The sequence below is a fragment of the Scomber scombrus genome, chromosome 14, assembly GCF_963691925.1.
Source record: "Scomber scombrus chromosome 14, fScoSco1.1, whole genome shotgun sequence".
Taxonomy (NCBI): domain Eukaryota; kingdom Metazoa; phylum Chordata; class Actinopteri; order Scombriformes; family Scombridae; genus Scomber; species Scomber scombrus.
Window position 1 is genome coordinate 25,520,073 of NC_084983.1, and position 20,813 is coordinate 25,540,885.

The 20,813-nt window shown below is 40.4% G+C and overlaps 1 protein-coding gene across 1 annotated transcript; it reads right to left on the reverse strand.

Moving 5' to 3' along the window:
* Positions 1-29: 29 nt before the first annotated feature.
* Positions 30-19,409, reverse strand: unc119b (unc-119 homolog b (C. elegans)). Its single transcript, XM_062432745.1, has 5 exons — positions 18,748-19,409; positions 5,085-5,198; positions 4,857-4,956; positions 4,023-4,195; positions 30-2,061 (listed from the first exon to the last, which is right to left on the reverse strand). Exons 1-5 carry the CDS (start codon positions 19,016-19,018, stop codon positions 1,949-1,951), a joined length of 771 nt encoding a protein of 256 aa, XP_062288729.1. The 5' UTR covers positions 19,019-19,409; the 3' UTR covers positions 30-1,948.
* Positions 19,410-20,813: the final 1,404 nt, after the last annotated feature.

A 20,813-nucleotide genomic window follows, 5' to 3' on the forward strand; every position in this document is an offset into this window, starting at 1 on the left:
ACACTTTTCATATTTCAAAAAATCCCATAAATCTTTATTTAATTTACTTTTGTTCACTCACACATTTGAATAGTCAAAAACTTTTTACATCAGTTTAAAATATTACTTTTTTTTTTTTTTTTACACGAGTCACAATCGGTCATAAATAAATCTGTTTCTACATTTCTGTTTTTGACATAACATTCAAGTCAATCTGTTTGATCTCTGATTAACACAGTTCAGAGTCTCATTGTGCACATTTCTTGCAACACATTTTTTCAGTCACCCTTTTCTCCCTGTTACTCAAACTCACTAGTGCAGACCCAATAAACAAGGAAAACCCCTCTGGTAATAAATAAAAAACAAAAAAACAATCATCCAGATTTGATTATGTTGAGCCAATTAAGGAGAATATAAATATAAATATATAATTTCCACCATTTACTTGTGTTGTGCTGCATTCAAGTACCTGCAAATAAATGTCTGTTTAAACACACTTACAGCAATAGATGAACAGAGTTTACTGCACTTTAAGTAGAATCACTTAAGTGGTGAACGTTTAAGTGCTTAAAGTCAGACAGTATGTGCCGATATTCTGAAAAATAAACAGTTTGGATACTATTTGAGCCAGGTTGTTGTGTCTCAGTACAAACAGGGAGAGAAAGATAATGAATGTGTATTACAGTTTAGAGGCCTCTCGACACAGTTCAGTAACAGGATATGTGTAATAGTGAAATCAATGAGGCAGAAATGAGAGAAAACAACACAAAAAAATGAGAAAATGTAAGATTTCAGGGTGATTTGTTCATAAAATGATTTCTGCTACATTCCCCCGAATCTCCCTCGAACGTCCTTTTTGCATCACATTCACGACTGAAAAATATCAACTTTTACAAATCCAACTTTTCTCCAACCTTTCCTTCTCTTATTAAGAGTTTCCGAACAAAAGAACATTAACTCGGGGACACACTGTGCAACTTAGCAAAGTTTTTCACAACTTGTTTATCACCTAAACAAAGCCACTGATGAGGATGGAAAAGTGGGTTGGTGCACAGATGACTTATGTTTATGGTCATACATGATCAGCTCACCTTTACATGTTTCCTCATTGTTGGCTCTGTAGAGATGTTGTGCTTTGAGCAAAGACAATAAACACATACGTCCTACAGTTAATACAGATCACTTGATAAATCAGGAACGAAGGGAAACAGGAAATAGTTACTAACTACTGCCTAACTCTGTAGAAAATGTCCTAATATTTTAGGTTTTGGAAATCCATTTGACCATTAATGTTCAAAGTATCTTTTTTTTTTTTTTTACCAGACCAGTAATCATGCTTCAAACTGACATACCGGTCGACACACAGACAAACATACAAAGCACAAAAACACACACACACATTAAAAAAAAAGCACACACACACACATACACTCATATTATCAGTGAAATTATTTCCCAAAACTGTAATTTAAATCCTAAAAACACACTTTTTTAGATGCTAGATTTCCTCCTAAACCCTAACATGTACAGGAATGACATAAGGAGTTTTTCTTTTTTACTCTACAACGCGGCTAAAGAGCACAAACCATCCTAAAAGTTTCTTATTTGCTGGTTTATCATGTTAGAAACAGTGTTACAGCAGTACCACACCAGTCTGCAGACTGTGTGTGTTTGTGTGTGTGTTGTTTTCAGGCTTTAACATGTACACACAAACCTCTACATGCTTACACACACACACACACAGACGGTAACTGACACATCTGTATACGGGCGTTTTCTGGATGGATCTCACGATGAGCAGGACCACTGCTGATCAGCGGGAGAAAGAGAGAAGAAGAAAGAGAGAGAGAGAAAGAGAGAGAGAGAGACTACTGGATTGACAGGATGCTAACACCACACACCAGTGTACTGTGATCGTCCCTCAGGCCAGTCCGTACATCCACCTGCCTCTCCTGACCGTCTCTTGCCTTTACGTTCCACCATTGTAGGAGTAATCCGCCTTGTTGTGCATCACCAGCTTATTGTCCACAAAGTAGAAGCTGTCGGACTGCGTCTCGTATGGGTGCACGACCATTTCTCTGACTGCGAGCACAAACAAAAACATCACTGCTGTTAGAGCACTCGTTCCCAAGGTGAAATTTGTCTCGTGAAATAATAATAATAATAATAATAATAATGATAATGCATTTTATTTAAAGGCACCTTTCAAAGCACTCAAGGACACCTTATAAGGCTCATAAACACAACAACAGTACATCAATCAATTAAAATCAGGTAACGTTTAGTGCAAAGATAAAGAATAAATATGAATGTGACTATAAAGTGCATCAGTACAACAAATAAACAAGAACGTGATTGCATAGTTAGTGTGAGACAGAGTATGCCACTCTGAATAGGTGCGTTTTCAGGCGGGATTTAAAGGTGGAAACAGAGTCAGAAGTGCAAATGTCTGGTGGGAGAGAGTTCCAAAATAAGAGATATTTTCATTACTTCAGGGCTATAGAAATGCTTCAAATTGAAAAATAACGTGTTGAGCAGGTCATTAGTGTTAAAACAATAAGTAGATTAATTAATTAGTTGATCAACAGAAAAGTCATCAAACTTTTTTAATAATTTGTTTTTATGTAAAAATCTTCTGGCTCCAGTTTCTGAAATGTGATGATTTACTGCTCCTCTCTGTTTAATAGCGTTGTGAAGTTAATATATTTGAGTTTTTAACTGTTGGTCTGTAAAATTTAAACAGTTACTCATAAATGAAATCGGTAGATTAATCAATAATGAAAACAATCCTCAATTGCAGCCCTGCCGACCATAATTCATGTCAACACTAAAACCATAATTTGGGATGAAAGGTCACTAGTATGGTCAAAAAGGTTTGGAAACCTAGCGTTAGAGTAATAATCTATTTGGTTCAGCTATTTGCACACAGATAATTCATGTGAGGAGAGAAAAAGGAATAACATGTAAGTGAAACTTCAAGAGAGCAGAACATTAAATTACTATAAAAAGAAAACCCAAATGAAGACTGAAAGAGGTGTAGTAATTCCTCCTGTTCATACTGACCATTAGAGGAACCGCCCGATTATGAACTTACAATGTAAGCTATGGAGGGAGCCTAGTTACATAGGGAGTGGGTCCACTTTCAAAGCCCTCCATGTTTCTACAGTGGCCCAGAATCAGGCGGGGAGTTCCGGTCCTCTGAAATGATGCCAATGCGGAAGTAACCTAAAACTGCATTCTATCAAAAGGCCACCAGGGGGCGACCGTTTTGGTGTCAAAAGGACTTCCGTCTCTATACAAGTCAATGGAGAATTCACCAACTTCTCACTTGATTTATAACCTCAGTAAACGTTTTCAAAATGTGTTTATGGTCTCAATCGCTAGTTTAAATCCTTCTTCAATGCAGTATGATGTTCATTTGGGAAATTTTGGCCTCCCTGATTTTATATTTGACGATAAAGCAGGGTATGCATTAGGGCGTGGCTACGTCGTGATTGACAGGTTGATTGGTTCACAGGCTCAGGAGGGCGCCTCTTGCTCCTCCTGATGCCCATATGAGTAGAATCCGTGTTTGTTTTGTTACCCGGCATGCACCGGAAATGTTCAAGATGGCGCTGCTCAGATCCGATACTATTCGCTTCCAAGCAGCAGTCCACAAACCAATGGGTGACGTCACGGATGTTACGTCCATTTCTTATATACAGTCTATGGTGAGAAACTGGACTATTTACAAAAACATTTTTTGTAGAGTTCAGTAGATTAAATGTCTCTTAGTTACTGTATTACAGTATAAAGAGATGGAACAGATTTGAATATACTTGGTTTTTGTTAACTTTTTGCTCTATTTAGAGTAAATATTGTATTTTGTGCTGTTTTGTATACGTTGTCTATATGGTTCACAATGAGTCATTGAATGAGTTGCACAGAATGAGTTGCCAATAACAGCATTGTGACTGTGTAGGATGCACGCTGTCTGAACAGCAAGACCTCCAATTGTGTGTTTTCTAGAGTCTGTGTGTGTGTTTGCATCTGTGTAGACTTACTAATGTCCTCAGACAGAGGCGGGAATTCGTAGATGTGCTCGCAGGTGTTCTTGCTGCTGGGCATGCAGAAGCCGAACTCGAAGTCAAAGCTCTTGAGCAACTTCTCTCTGAAGTAATGTCTCTCAATCATCCTGAAGTTTTCTATCGGCATGTCTCCGACTGAGAACTCAACGCTGGAGGGACAAAGAAAAAAAGAGAGAGAGAAAAAAGTGAGCATGAAAGACATAAACAGACAAACCGATATGGTAATAATAATACTACATTTTAACTTTCGTGTCGTCTTCCCGTCTGTTTTGACTGTTCCTTCTTTCCTCCCTTCCTTCCTTTGTTCCTTCCTTCCCTCCTTCCTTCCTTCCTTCCTTCCTTCCTTCCTTCTTTCCTCCCTTCCTTCCTTCGTTTGTTCCTTCCTTCCTTCCTTCCCTCCTTCCTTCCTTCTTTCCTCCCTTCCTTCGTTCGTTCCTTCCCTCCTTCCTTCCTTCGTTCCTTCCTTCCTTCCCTCCCTCCTTCCTTCCTTCCTTCATTCATTCCTTCCTTCCTTCCCTCCTTCCTTCTTTCTTTCCTCCCTCCCTTCTACCTTCCTTCCTCCCTCCTTTCCCCCCTTCCTTCCTTCTTTCCTTCATTCCTTCCTTTCTTCTTTCCTTCCTTCCTTCCTTCCTTCCTTCCTCCCTTCCTTCTTTCCTTCCTTCCTTCGTTCCTTCCTTCCGTCCCTCCTTTCCTTCCTCCTTTCTCCCTTCCTTCCTTATTTCTCCCTTTCTTCCTCCTTTCCTTCCTTCTTCCTCCCTTCCTTCCTTGACTCGAGGACAACAGGAGGGTTAAATAAAGATTCACACTTACGTGGCTCCAACTTGCCGCAGGCGGAGAAAAGCGGGGGTGAACTGGTAGCGGACAAAGCGGCCAGCGTTCGGGTCAATGTCCCTCTTCTCTCCAGCTTTGTCTACAGAGAGGATCAGTTAAATTAAATAATGATGGATGTGAGTGAAGACCGCAGATACGAAGCTGCTTTATAATAAGTGTTCATGCATTAGTAAAGGTTCAAATCCACAGTGTAGCTCAGTGACTCGCCTAAGGACGGAGGCTTGGTGATCTCAAACAGCACTGTGCCCGTCTCCATGTCTCTGATCTTGAACCTGGTGAAGTCGATGCTGTACACGTTCTCGTCCGGGTTGCAGAGATAATCTGAGACAGAAAAAGTGAGAAACAGTGTCAGAGACTGAAACCACTTTCATTTACTGGAGATTAGAATGATTCATTATCTGATTTAATGGCTGAGAATAGACCCAGATCTCTTCTTTTAAAGCCACAACATGTACACGGTCGCCCATAAAGTTGGAATAATTTAGTTTTCAGACACATTCCTCTTTTTATTTTCTATTTATACTCATCAGTAATCACCTTTGACCAGGTATAATGAGATTGATCAATACAATTTTGAGAATATATGCACTTTATCTATCAAGAATACATCACATTGTCACAATCATTTCATGGAAAGCTTTCCAACTTTATTGGCGACCGTGTAGTATTTGAAGATTTCAGAGTGTGGTGCCCCACACATAAAGCTTTAATAAATGAACAAAACAATTATTGGGTATAATGCTGGTTTAACATTAAGTAAAACACTGCAAGCAAATATAATTCATTTTTTTAAAGGTGCAATAAATGGCATTCAGCCTCACAACATGTCAGCAAACAGCTATTTCCTATGTGAGGATACAGTGAAGTAATGGTGACCAGAGCAGTGAATTAAGTCTGCCACTTTGTGTGTTGTTATCTGAGCTTTTCTTTTCTTTTTCTAACCCTGAATTTTAACGCATGTGAGCCCCTTTGTGTCTTCCATGTCTCTTTCTAAGATGGTCACCATGTCACAAACTCTCCCAAATTACAGCTGAACACATCTCAAATCGGTGATGAGAACAGAATCTTTGATCAGCACTGCCTAGATGGACAGTTTGATCTGAGTTTCGTGGGATCACTTTTTTTTTCAACTTTATTGAGTACAATGCATGCTATAGTGCGACATCTAGTGGCTGAATGTCATGTATTACAACTTTAAAAAAAAACTGGTTCCACCAAAGTCAAGTCAAGAACTGCTTTGCATTTCACAATACTGAGAGTAAACCACACTAACAAGAAAATCTATTCTCTAAAAGTGAGTAAAACTGTTCCTGGTTATACCAAAAATGTGCATTTGAAAATAAAAGTACTCAAACACTCACATATGCAAAGACATAAACCAAAATCACATTTTAAGTGTCTAAATATCTAAATATCAGTAAAAATGTGTCGGGGGAGCAGTTTCCTTTCAAATACAATGATGCAGTCACACACATGCACCCACTAAGAAAGAGAGGAGAGTTATTTTTATTCCTCTAATCCTTCCTGCCCACACCAGGCAGTGTCAGTGCTTATTAGCGTTCCCCAGCAGAGCAGACACTTCCTGTTCCATCCAATGATACCACTGGCCAGCATGTGTAACTGCAATGTCTCTCCATCACCGCCACTGAGGCCTGCTGCCCCCCCGACTCACAACTGCAATGATCACATGATGTCAGTGAATGAAATATATTTAAAAGAGATAACATTGTTTTGGGGATGTGAGAGTGGATCACTGCAGGTCTGAGCAGCTGAGCAGCCATGAGTGAAGATGCTAAACGTTTACATCCATGTCCATCTATTAGCTTCATATGTGATGTTAATAGATCTGCAGATGTCTCTTCATGTTCGGCTGTTTCTCTTGATGGCCAACATGTGTTTTCTCAGAGACAACAGTAATACAGCGGCGGCAGGGTCGTCCATCAGTACAGACACAGTTACAATTTAATGGCTAACGATATCAGCTCTGACAGGACACCAGCTGTGTATTCATCAACAATCGACAGCAACAGCTTCTCACTATCAAAACAACAACAACATGATATTTCCAGATGTTACCATCAACTCCCAACTGTGAACTGCATTCATGACGGTTGATAATGTCCTATGCAACAAGCGGTGCATAGGACTGCTGTAAACCAACCACACTCATAAAATCCTTCAACACAACCTGTTCACCTGTTGTGTGACATAATCTCAAAACAAAGGTCTATCACTATGACTAACAGGCTGGTCTATTCTGTACATACACATCTATTTCAGGTTTCTTACATTTTTCCTCTGTTAAAGGGTTTATTAAGAACTATTTCTACATTCAAATCAAGGGTCTGAGTATGAAGGATGTTGTATTGCTGCACAGATTGTAACCATGTGACCGGTCGGTTATCTTGGGGGACAGTCTGCTAGCTCAGAGATGACTGAAATCTCTAAAAACAATATCTTACAGAAAATATTTCAAAGTCCGTTTAAAGTGAAAATAAATATGTGTTCTGAGTTTGACATACCACAGAAAAATGTGTTGTTAACCACCCTGCAAAATTTGAATGATGAAAAAAATCGACAAATATATGAAATTAGGCTTCAAAATTGTGTAAAAGTCTGCCTATTTCTCTTCTCCCAAACGCTGTGAGAGTGCCCTCCGAGTTCGCTGAAACCCCGCCCCCTACCAAGAGTCACCTGTCAATCAAAGTCACCACCTCTACCAGAAACATCGACGCTAGGCCAAAGAGCTTTCTGCTGCTAGCTGGGCAGCTAACTCGGCGGCTAGCTCGGTGGCTAACTCGGCGGCTAGCTCGGTGGCTAACTCAGCGGTTAGCTCGCCGGCTAACTCAGCTAACTGGCTAACTGTAGACTGTAGTAGTAGTAGTGTGCGCTGAATGTATTTATACCTCTACAGCAGCAGGGGCGGGTTTATGCTCCGGTGTGTAACCGTGCTATTGTTTTGTTACCCGGCATGCACCGGAAATGTTCAAGATGGCGCTGCTCAGATCCGATACTATTCGCTTCCAAGCAGCAGTCCACAAACCAATGGGTGACGTCACGGATGTTACGTCCATTTCTTATATACAGTCTATGGTGAGAAACTGGACTATTTACAAAAACATTTTTTGTAGAGTTCAGTAGATTAAATGTCTCTTAGTTACTGTATTACAGTATAAAGAGATGGAAAAGATTTGAATATACTTGGTTTTTGTTAACTTTTTGCTCTATTTAGAGTAAATATTGTATTTTGTGCTGTTTTGTATACGTTGTCTATATGGTTCACAATGAGTCATTGAATGAGTTGCACAGAATGAGTTGCCAATAACAGCATTGTGACTGTGTAGGATGCACGCTGTCTGAACAGCAAGACCTCCAATTGTGTGTTTGTGTGCTCGGTGGCTAACTCAGCGGTTAGCTCGCCGGCTAACTCAGCTAACTGGCTAACTGTAGACTGTAGTAGTAGTAGTGTGCGCTGAATGTATTTATACCTCTACAGCAGCAGGGGCGGGTTTATGCTCCGGTGTGTAACCGTGCTATTGTTTAACTGTTTATTGATTTTCAGACCCGCCCATTAAATCCAGACACAGAAATCTTGAAACACGGTTTGTGAAGCCTAGCTCCACAATTCAAATCTAAATGGTTGAAATGCTTTTTACACCTTTTTTAGAAATAAATGTATGACCTATTTAATGTGTTTAGAAAATGTTTGAATTCACTTTACACGGTCTTTAAGGGTTCACCTGCTGCAAAGAAAATGAAAATCATCTCTTAGACACAGGTACTAACAAAGCTGTATGTTTATGACACGATCATTACAGATACAAACTCCTGCTGGACACTTCTTAAAAACATGGTGGCACTACAACAATCTGTAAATGATCATATAACCAGTAAACATTCCAGTAATGTGTACTCACCAGGGTTTCTAAATGTGAAATGTAAATAACACAAGATGAAGGTCAGGAGCATTTATTGTTAGTCGATAAGAGATGTCAGCCTCTGGCTTTGGTCCTGCTCTTTTTTTTTTTTTAATCCCCTCGAGAGGATTATTCACAATGCTCCCTGCATGTTATTTTTCATGTTTATATATTCATGCTGGAGCATCCCCACAAGTCAAACTGTACCCGCAAGTCACAACATGTTGTCAACTCCGTTTACTGTACAAGGTGAGTGTTCCTGTCAGAGCTGATGTTATTCAGGCTGACACTGAGATGCCTTTGCTCTTCTGTCAGTCTGAATGCTGAGGTCGGCTCTTCCATAACATATAAGCTCACGCATAGCGGCGCTCCATTTACTGCTGTACAACACCTGCAGATTCACACGTTGTCCCCATGTACACACAAACAGACGACAAAAACGGCCTCAGCAATTGCATTATTATTATAAACAACATATTATGTCTGTGTGTGTGTGTGTGTGTGTGTGTGTGTGTGTGTGTGTGTGTGTGTGTGCGCGCATGCGCAGAAGGTACATCTGCACATATGTATAATCAACTGTACCACAGCTGGTGTTGTCCTCTTCCTTTTGCTAACCAAGTGCTAATAGTTACCTTTGAGCCTCCTAATGAAGTCCCATGAGGACAACGTGTTTGAATAAGAGACAGTGAGTTTATTGTGTGTGTTCTCTCACTTTGTCTCTCCAAACCTGAGGTGCTTGTTGTTAATTTCAAAACACACGCACATGCGCACACACACACATACACACATTGTCAAACAGCCATATGAGGATAACTGACTGCTACCGAAGGGCCACCGACAGACTCCTGTTTATCCCTGTCAGCTCTCCTTCTGGACAGTGATGACTGTAAACACCTACAGACCAAATACTGCCCAAACTTTCTGTGTGTGTGCGCGCATGTGTATGTGTTTTGGACATAGACTGTATATAAAATGGACGTAACATCCGTGACGTCACCCATTGGTTTTTGGACTGCTGCTTGGAAGCGAATAGTTTCAGATCTGGGCAGCGCCATCTTGAAAATTTCCGGTGCATGCCGGGTAAAAATAAAAACACAGATTCTATTTATATGGGCATCAGGAGGAGCAAGAGGCGCCCTCCTGAACCTGTGAACCAGGTCCTTTTGACACCAAAACGGTCGCCCCCTGGTGGCCTTTTGATAGAATGCAGTTTTAAGTTACTTCCGTGTTGGAATCATTTCAGAGGACCGGAACTCCCCGCCTGGTTTTGGACAGAACCAACCGTAAGGAAAACTACAGTATGTGAATTCAAAGTGTGGAGTGTCTGGTCAACTCAGTCGAGGATGAATTATGCAGCACACACTAAAAGCTAAGCTGTAAGTGTGAACTCATCTCAGACTTTTTATAGGAAAACAGGAAGCTCATCTGCAAACCACTTCTTCAAACTTAAACATCAGCATGTATTCACAAAATACTGCAACCACTTTAGATTTCATGTCCTCATCACGGGACAAATATATCCAGATCCAATATTTTATAAATACATAGTTTAGCTGCCACATATGAATAGCGCCATCAATACAACACAATGATATTGCTTTACATAGCTTTCACATTTTTTGAACCTATAATATCTCTATAATAGTTGAAAGTGTGACAATAGAACAAGTGATTTCTGAATGTTACTTTTTCTACTACATAGTAAATAAAGAGCTCTCTACAAGCTGCACTGCCAAAATTTCAGTAAGAAAACTCCTTACTCCCTGCTGCTGCGGGGAAAGCTACTCGCTCAGTGTGCAGCATGAAAATAGTTTGTAGCTGCGATTATTACTGTCTGACTTCTTGATTAAAACACTTTATGTTTGTATGGCTGTAAACAGTTACAGCTGGACTGTACAGTAAACATAATTTATGCCACTAGTAACTGTGTGTTGTCAAATCAACCAGGATTGATATCTTAAGGATTAAAACACACTGCCACACTTTGGGACCATCTGGAGTAGCTGGCTATTAGTTTGGGTTGACTATTAGTAGCTAATATGTAATAAAATGAAGTGAACTCAAAGCGAAGCACACACTGAGAGAGCAAGAGAAGTGCTGTTTATCAGAAAAATGAAGCTTTTTATGCTTTGAATCATTCAGCTGATATCTTGCCTGTCCTGTCACTGCAGATGTGTCACCAGGTTACAACCAGACTAGGTTGGTTATGCAGTTCAACAGGTACTGTATTTATATGACCTACATTTAGCCAAAATAAACTGTTCTGGTCTCACTTTAGCACCCAGATAACGCTAGGACGGGACAGATCGTAGGAACCTTCCAGTATGAGGGTTTAAGATCACTAACACATGAAACCATATTAAAGGCTTATAAACATATTATGCATGCTGATGAAAATTACAGCTGACACTGATAATGGGATCTAGATCAGTCTGTCCCACTTGAGGAAGAGCAACTTCACTCTGGGTCCATCCTCACAGGAAGTTTTCACCAGCCTGCAAGTTAGGATACACATTCAATGATATAAAAGGTTTTGGCTTCCACATTTACTTAAACTTGACTGTGTGCATAAGTGACTGCTAACTGAAGGCAGTTTCAGTCAGTTTGGAACGATTAGTTTTCATTATTTTTGTCTCTACATTTAAAAATGAGTTATGGGGTGAAAATCAGTTTAAATGAAAATGCTCATTCAATCTAAACCAATCTATCTTTTGTGGAAATTAGTCAAATCTGACCATTAAAATGTTTCAGTGCATTTAATATATTTCTAAAACTGAGAAAAAAAGTGATTAATAATTATGTGATCTCAATATTTAGCAAAAAATAACCCTGTCGAAATTGTGCAAAGCCTAAATGAAGTCTCTTTGTACTGCGCTATCTACTCTAGCTTATTACATGGTTGGTTTAAAGCAGGAATCATGTAAGATTAGCTCCAGAAACAGATGAGTGTGATTGATGGAGGAGGGAAGAGAAGAGGATCAAACATAGCTGAGCAGATTTCTCTTACTCAAGTTCTCCAGTTTTGACTTATGAGTCATTTTACGAACTCTCCACAGAGGTAAAGACTCACACTGTTTAACTGAACTCACGATATTGATTCACCACTGTCACTTATTGTCAAAGTATTCCTTCTTTATTTCTTTCAGGGTAACATATGATCACACAGAGGAGACAACTGTAGTGATATTTTCCATTTTTCATGTACCCTAACATCACAATTAACACTGCTTAAGTGTTCTTTGATGTGATGTTTTATGAATGAAATCACAAATCACAAATCACAAATACCCCTTTTCCACCGAGCTGGAACCGGAGCTGGCTCGGAGCTGGTGCTACAGCCAGTGCTCAGTTGGTGCTAACCCGAGCACCTCTTACTAACCTGTTGTTTTTCCACCGGCAAGGAGCCAGCAAGGAGCCACGCGATTACGTCACTGTATAACGTAGCCAGCGCGTGCCTTTGAAGCACTTCCATGATTCACCAGTGAGAGGCAGCAACATGCCGCAAGGCATCTAGCCTGCCGGAAACGAAGAAGAAGAAGAAGAAGAAGAAGAAGAAGAAGAAAACAAAGAAGGAGAAGAAGAAAACAAAGAAGGACAAGAAGACAACAAAGAAGGAGGAGAAGACGACGAAGATGGAGGAAATTGCGGCCGCGATGTGTTTGCGCAGGTAAAGTCCTGCTCACATAACCACGCCCCCCAGCCCACTGACGTAATCGGTTCTTGCTTTAGACCAGCTAAGAGTTGGTGCTCGCTCTGGCTCCCGTTCTGAGGCTCGGGGCTGGAGCTTTGGCGGTGGAAAAGCAAAGAGCCGGTGCTTAGTCAGCCGGCTCCAGCTTGGTGGAAAAGGGGTAAAACGGAGCAGGAACATGGGCATGGACAAAGAGTCTGATATAGAGATTTGATGGGCAGTGACAAAGCTAGTTTGGAAAAGTGTTTCGGAAATGTTTGCACAGTTAAGAGAATTTGGTGAACGCTCACAAAAAAGTGAGCAATTTATGATAAGAATATGAAAATGTTCTTGTGTTCTTGTTTACTCTCAGGTTTGTTTCAGCTGTTATTTTTTCCAGGTATGAACAACTCCATTTATCCCATATGAGCTGAGTGTATCTCAACCACATACATTACTGCCAGCTCCCATAACCCACTCCTGGACCTCTGCCCCTCCTCTGGCTTTGCACCGTTGGTCCCGTTGGCATGGAAACCACATATTTTTTTGTCTACTGCACATCTCACAGCGTCGGTCACAGCTTAAAGTAACAGGTCAGATTTCAGATTGTTACATGTGGACGAACATACAGTTATTTTCTGATTGACAAAAACAAGCTGGTGAACAGTCAGAAGGAAAAAGAAAAAAATAAGTTTCAGGATGTTTTAAAATAATAAAGAATATTGTTTCAAATGTATTCAAACTCCATATACAGTATAGGATGGTGTTTAACACATCAGAACTTACAGTTTTTAGATTTATCTGAAGCACAAACTAATAAATAAACCCACCAAAAGTGAAAAAATGTGTTTTTATATATGCTTGACTATATTTTTTTCATCCATCCCTGCTTATCCAGAAGGTTAGAATATTTTTGTTTTTACTTATGAAGACCAGATTTCCTCAGTACTTAAAAAGAAAGCTTTACCAATGTGTTTTCCTTATGATGTAAAAAAAAACAAACAAAACAAAAATAATATCAGCTAATATATCATTTTCTCAAACATGATGCCATTTTTAGCTCTAAAAATTCAGCATCGACCGAGCTCTGCAGAATATGAGAAAACACAGTCGCTATCTGCCCGTGCACCTGCAGGATGTTACAGTGAAACAGAGCGATGATGACAGCGACCACTTTGGTCTGTTTTGGTGAAGGGGGGATTTTGGTGGGAGGAGGAAAGCAACACAGCTCACATTAATCCGGTTTAGTTTCTCATATGAAGGCAAATCCAACTAATCACTGGAGGGAGGGGGCAGGGTTGAGGTTGTGAGGGGGGGAGGGAGACGAGGGAGACGAGGATGGAGAGATGCCGGGGTGCAATAAGGATGGTAACCAGGAAAAGGCAAAAGGTGAAACTGGGGTAGATTGAATGAGCCGTATCTCTCCCTTGTGATTGTGTAACTTCCTATTTCAACAAGAAATATGCCTTAAAAAAAAAAGCCATTTCATCTTTTTTGTTTGCAATGTGGCATTTGAAAGATTAAAGCATTTGTCAAACATCTGCAGATTCATTTATGTACTGACTTTACTATAGACTTTCGACAGCCACTTTTTAGCTGGCGACGGGGATATTAGTCTGTTGGTTTGTCCGCCATTTTGATCAGACTGAAAGGTCAAAGTCAAATGTTCACTTGTCTAATTAGCCTCAGCTGAAACACGGCCTGCTTTGTTCATGATTGATTGAAACTACTGTTGTTGTTGCACCAACATGCCTTTTCTGTTTGACTGCCACCTATTTGTGTTTGTGAGGAACAGAGAGACCATGCACTGTTCAAACAGCACAGTGCAGCCAGTTTCAAGGCATCTCCTGGTGTGGACACGAGCATTATATTTATTTTATCTACAGAGTACTTGTGAAAAGTTTTGATGTAAACAATGAAAGTCAAAACGAAACTTTCATAAGGGGGCCAAATATTTTTGGTTGGAAGGCCAAATTTAGCCCATGAGCCACTATTTGCCTACCACTGTCATAAGTGACTTTTGTTTATTCTGCTCAAATGACAAACTTGAACTTGTCATTGTGAGCATGTTAGCATGTTGACGTTAGCATTTAGCAAAGCACCACTGTGCCTCAGTGCAGCTGCAGAGCTTCTAACAAGACTCTTAGTCTTGTTTTCACAAAACTTGCTGCATGTATCAGCAGTTTTAAGTCTCAATCCTCTGCCTTTGCAAAAATACCAGCAGTGGCACTTTTATTCAATGTTGTAGCAAAAAATAATACAATACAAAATGTAAAAAATGTTGCATTCATGTCCTTATTAACTGTATAATTAACTGTTAAACTAGTAGATGGCTTACTTTCTTTTTGGTCTTTTTCTTTATTTAGTATATTAAGGCGTTAGTCATAAAAAAGTCAAGTATAAACTATATGCATGAAAACTTTAATTTTTAATACCAAAGTGTCTTGTCAGATATTACTTAATATAAAGAAGAAACAATACATAACAATGATCTCTCCCAAACATTGTGACCTGTGGTGAAGTTTGATAGCATGTAGGTATAGAGGAGTAACACACAGCGTCATGGCAACAGTGCTGAGGCAAAAATGGAGACGATCTCAAAATTTGGGACAGTTAAAAGAAGACAGGATGGGGAAGACGAGGGAAGGAGGAGAGCCCGAGACTGGTGCGGTTGGAAGTTTATCGTAGAACTCGACACAGTATGAACGCATCACATTTGATTTCACCAAACTTACAGCTTCACTGTCATGACATTAGGCGAGTAGTTACTTTCTGTTGACATGATTAAATAGATGTGTGTGAATAAACTCTATGAGAAACATCTGTGTCATCTTACAGTGATTTTGACAAGCAAGTAAAATTGGCCTGTTTTCATCACCTGCTACCCTATTTAATAGCACAGAGCATTGAACGGCATCAGATGTTCACCAATACACTGCTAAAAGAGTACAAGCCTAAGTGGGTTATGTGAGCTCTGAATGCTTACAAATGATCACTTGGTTATTTTGCTATTTTCACACCAAAGACCACAAGGTCACAACCCCAGTTCAAAGAGTCGCCTCGGTCGTGTCTATGTTAACACTTCTGTCGCTGGGTTTACACAAAAATTTAAAAAAAAGTCACACCACTGTTTCTCCTTTTTAAGATGAACAGGAAATGGGGTTTAAAGTTGTGAAACTCCACCAGTGAAGTTCGTTGGTGTGACGGAGCATGACCATGACTGTGCTTGACACAGGCAGATCATTTCTGGTACCGTAGTTCTCAGACTCATTTCTCTTAAACATTGAACTTAGCTCGGCGCTAACCAAAGCTAACTGTAAAATAACTGTTCCACTTTGTATGCATCTTAAACAACCAAATCTAAGTGATCTTGTTAAAAATATTTGTTTATCTAAAAAAAAATAAAAACAGTACGAAGAAGTTTTAAAAAATGAATTTATAGTTTAAATTATTTTGCTGGTTCCAGCTTTTAAAATGTGAGAAATCGCAGCTGTACGTTTTCTCTATTTCAAGTTGTGAGTTGAATATCAAAACAAGATAAATTCTGTCTTTAATTTCTTAGTAAACAAAACTGGTTAATTGGAAAATATAATTGTACTGACAATAACATATAATTGCAGACCTAAGAGGACCAAAACACAATCCTGGTGTCTGCAGAGGAGCCTTTCTTGCAGCTCACAGCGTCGTAATGATGCAGCAGATTAAGATTCAGTTAAGAACATCAGTTTGGATCAGATCAGTCAACTGAGCAGAGAGCCTGTTCTGTCTATGCAAATCTTAATTAATCTCAGCAGCTTGCTTTGATTACCAGATGGATGGAGCACGGAATAATTAGTGGCAACGTTATGCTATTTGAAAGTCACTTTTCTGGGAGTGTTTTTGACACGAATGTCCTCTCCTGTGATGCTGAAACATCTGTGCTGCGAGTAGGTTCAAACAACTGCTGAGTTATAAAAAAAAAAGTTGTCCGATCTGTCTGAGCTGTGCTTAGTGTTGTCAGTTGTGTATCATGCCACTTAGAGAGGGAATCAATTTCAGCCACTTGAGAACGTTCACCGGCAGCAAGAAACAGCAGACGAGTCACAAAGGCTTCAGTGGCTGTCTTCTGAGGAGAGTGCTCAGATTCTCTCCTGCTTTGTTTGTCTGCCAGTAACAGTGTCAAACAGGTGTATGTGTGTATATTTGTCTATATGTGTGTGTCAAGTGACAGAAGAACTTCACTATTAAACAGCGGAGCCGACAAAGGGGAAAGAAAGAACGGGGAAATAGAGGAAGAAGTGTGTGGGAGAACAGGCCAGAGATGCACGCTCCGCTGGCTGTAACCAAGGGGAGATGCTTCATGTTGCCGTAGTGATTCAAATGTGTATCCATGTTGCTGTGGTGATTCACACATGCCTCTTCTTGCCTCCAGCGATGACGCTGGGAGAAGGGAAAGTGTGAGTTTCCAAGACCATAATAGGGTCCAGCGTGGGAGACCGGATCATTACGGTACTCCCGGACGTGTCAGTGATGAGCTGCATGACGATCCCCATAAAGACTCACTCATGGGGATCACCAACAGCCGCCTTACACATAAAAACACAAAGACAGACACTCACACATGCATATTCTCTTGTCCTTCATAACAGACTGGAACAATCACAGAAAAAGCAGCATCAGTAAAAGTGGGAGGACAAGCTGAGCCAAAGGATGTTCCCAATGCTCTTCCTCTTACTCAATTCAACAAGCTGTGATTATGTAGGATCTGATGCATCCGGCATTGGGTTGAGCTACACGAAAAATGTATAAAAATATGGAAAGAAGAGGAAAGGGGATCAGAAAAATGGGATTTGACAAATAGTTTAAAGAGACTACAAAGACAAGCACTCATTGTTCGGCTTATGGCATCTCACATTTACATGAGGAACTGTGTTCAGCAAACATCATGACAGATATATGAACACTAATACATGTAAATAAAGTCAGTTTAAATGTCCAAAAACCTAATAAAAACACCTTGGAGGAGATCATGACCGTTTTATTGGCTCGTGTCCGACAACATGTTTGCATGTTATCACACTCCAATGTAACCGCGTTGTGTAAGTAAGCTTTTTAGCTACAGGCCTTTAAATAGTCAGACATCCTGCTGGCCACCTGTTAGCTAACTGCTGTTTTAAGACCTGAGTTTGATGAAGAAGTTCCTGTGTACATAAGAGCTTTCCTGGCTGCTGTTTCTTTATATAAGAAGCTTGTTTGAGATTTAGAGTAGTGACATAATTTAAAAAAACAAACGCATTAAGCGATACGCTATATAATCATCTTCATTTTCATTGTTATAATACGTGAATATACAAATGAAAAAAATGTTTCAGGTCTTTTAAAAGACAAGTGTGGTAATTGGAAATGTCACAAGTGGAAGAAAAAGGATCTTTGCCTTGAAAATATGAATCAAAGTGGTTTGTTTATGAGTGAATAAGCAGCTCTACGTGTCCTTAAATATTGATTTGTTATATATGCACAAAAAGTTTTAAATTATGTGTTTAGAAAGCAACGTAATATTTAAAAAAGACCAACATTTTGGATGTTAGGTGTGGAATCTGCAGGTCATATCTCTCCTGCTGATGAATACATTGTTCCTGCTGAGGTTACTTTAAATCCAAAGCTACCTTGGCTGTAAAACTCAAACTACAACACTTTCTCCACATTTTCAACTGAGTCAGAGATGCAACACACACACTGCCTGGGTGTTTTTAGTTGTCTGGGGAGGAATGAAACAGAAAGGTGAAAACATCTGAAACATCTGAACTACGTGAACTAATGCAAAGTAGGTGTACAGGCTGCTTTAGGAGCTACCCCTCGGCCACCTGAGCACCTACACGAACCGTCCAGATGATGAAGACATGCACAGGGATGATGTCATTTAAGAGGATGAAGTTTAAGTCATGCATGTTCAGCTGCATTTGGAAACTGCTGCATCAAATATTGTCACCCAGCACTTATTTCAAACGTCACTCACCCACCTCTGCATAACTGTGTGCTGAACTTAACCTCCACAGGTCACAGGGACGCTTACATGAGGAGCTTTAATGAACAACTGCAGAGACAGGTTGGCAACACCTCTATGGGGAGAGAGGGAGCTCCAATGATGCATTATAATGTGTTTGAATAGGGCCTATATAGATTACATAAATGAGGGGACACTGTGATGACGCCATAGCTTCATGATTCATATAGGAGCTGTGACATTTTAGCACATTTCTCCTCTTCACTCACTCAACAACCGACACAGCACCAGCAGCAAACTTACTCTCTGTGATCTTCTGCAAGCCCAGAACATCCTCCGGAGTGATCACCGTACTGCCGAGCAGGTCCTCCTCCGTGGTCACCGGGACCCCCACGTCGGTCGAGTTGCAGCCTTTCTTCACTTTCATCGCCGCCGTTTGTTTCGGGCTGCCGTTACTGCTGCGGTCCGTGCTGCTGTCTGTGCCTCCGGTATCTCTACCTGGATTATTACCGGCAGGCTTCTTAGCGCTTGATGGGTCCTGGCTGTTGCCTCTGCTGGTACAAGAATAGCTCATTCTCCGCTCCTCCTCCTCCCCCTCTCCTAACCCAGGGCTTCCAAGATACAAAACAGTTGCCTCCCTCTCTCCCTCCCTCTCCGAAGGATGCACAGTTGCTGTCTGTTATCCGGTGCTTAATTCAAATCCGCTTCGTCTTTATGAGCCTGCTGTCTGTCTCTGCAGACTGGCTGCATGCAAACGGCCCCGACCCTCGTTGGCTGAGCGCAATATGAGAGAGCGGGCTCCGTTCTGCGCAGCTGCCCTCCGAGACGGTATTTCGGCTGTGTTAAGTGGAGCTGTGAATCTGTGGGAAATAATCTGCTGGCTTTCAAATTGAAAAAGAGGCGGCAGATGGCCGTCGCTGTTAAGGAGGGGGAGCGTCTCAACGGCACCCCTCAACAGCGTCCTGTGCGGCTGACAGGCAGCGGATGGTGCTTCTGCGCACATTCTGCGCTGCAACCCACAAATGCGCTATTACGCACACCGACCAAGATGACAAAACCGACCAACAATAGAATAACACCACCCATTTCACCCAAAATCTGTGAAAAATACAGTTAAACACTTAATACTAAAAAGAACTTGTAGTTTGTGGCAATGGCGAAGTCACAGTGCCTTTAGTATGTGTTATGTGTCTTGTATGCCAATTTGCCTATTCCTCTTCAGTGCTGGAAAGTATATGGGTACATTTACTCAAGAACTGTACTGATGAGGTAATAAATACACTTCAGTATTTTCATGTTATGCTACAGTACATTATACATTCTACTCCACACCATTTCAGAGTGAACTGTTGTACTTTTTTTTTTTTTTTGTTACTTATTAAATATGATGCCTTGCTATAGATTGAACTACCAACATCACAGTACTGCTTACATGGTCATACGTCACTAATAATAACAATGAGAGGAGTCAGTCTGCAGTACAAGTACTTTTGATATTTTAAGTACTTTCTGCTGATAATCCTTATTAATGCTTGAATTTTACTGGTAATGGAGTATTTTTACTGTCTATTATTGCTACTTTAATTTAAGCAAATCGGACTACCTCTTCCATCACTGCTTCTGTCACAACTGTCCAAGAAAAATTGATCAAGGGTTGTAGGTCTACAGCTGTGGTCCCATACACCAAATGCATTAGTCTGATAATTTAGTTTGTTAAATGCTTTGTTCATTAGCTGCATTTTGTCCAGATTTCAAATTTACAGCATACTGAAAATCAACTTAACTACATATGAAGGATGTTTGCTGTACTGAAAAATAAATCATGGAATGACAAACAGATGTCAGGTAATTGTAACACAGTTGGAGAGGAGGGAGCAGAATGGAAACAATTCTATGAGGGTTTGTATCCGAATTTAGTCTCCCTTACGCTCTCTAGTGATGCATGTAAAGTCGCTGTATGAGTCACTGGAGATGGTCACACATGACTATCCATCACAGCTCTGCAGTGGTGCTGTGCATGATGATAGCGGAGCCAAAACACTGCAGTCAACAGCAGCTGTAAAACCAGAATAACCAGTTAAAATGGTTCATGAGCAGGATCTGAATCTCCCTTTTCAGTGACATCACTAATAAAAAAGAATTGAAATTGAAATGCAGCTCAAGGTGTTTCACATAAAATGTACAAAAGCATTGCACATAGGTTGCAAACCAGCTGTAAAATAAAGTAGAACTGTTTCAGTGAGATTAAATAAATCCTTAGCTCACACATGGCTCTGCACTGATTGACCCCAGCAAGCTTGAGAGGTCATTAAGAGTGTGATGATGAGCTAAATTAATTATCATAATAGACCCGGAGACTCTGGGTTTAT

What these genes read in the sequence shown, in the direction of transcription:
- unc119b (XM_062432745.1), bottom strand. Translation starts at nt 19,018, where the DNA reads ATGAGCTATTCTTGTACCAGCAGAGGCAACAGCCAGGACCCATCAAGC. An exon ending in CTTGCAGAAGATCACAGAGA is followed by an intron (nt 5,199 to 18,747) that starts GTAAGTTTGCTG and finishes TTTCTGTCTCAG; the next exon opens with ATTATCTCTGCAACCCGGAC. An exon ending in GCCTCTGTCTGAGGACATTA is followed by an intron (nt 2,062 to 4,022) that starts GTAAGTCTACAC and finishes TTGTGCTCGCAG; the next exon opens with TCAGAGAAATGGTCGTGCAC.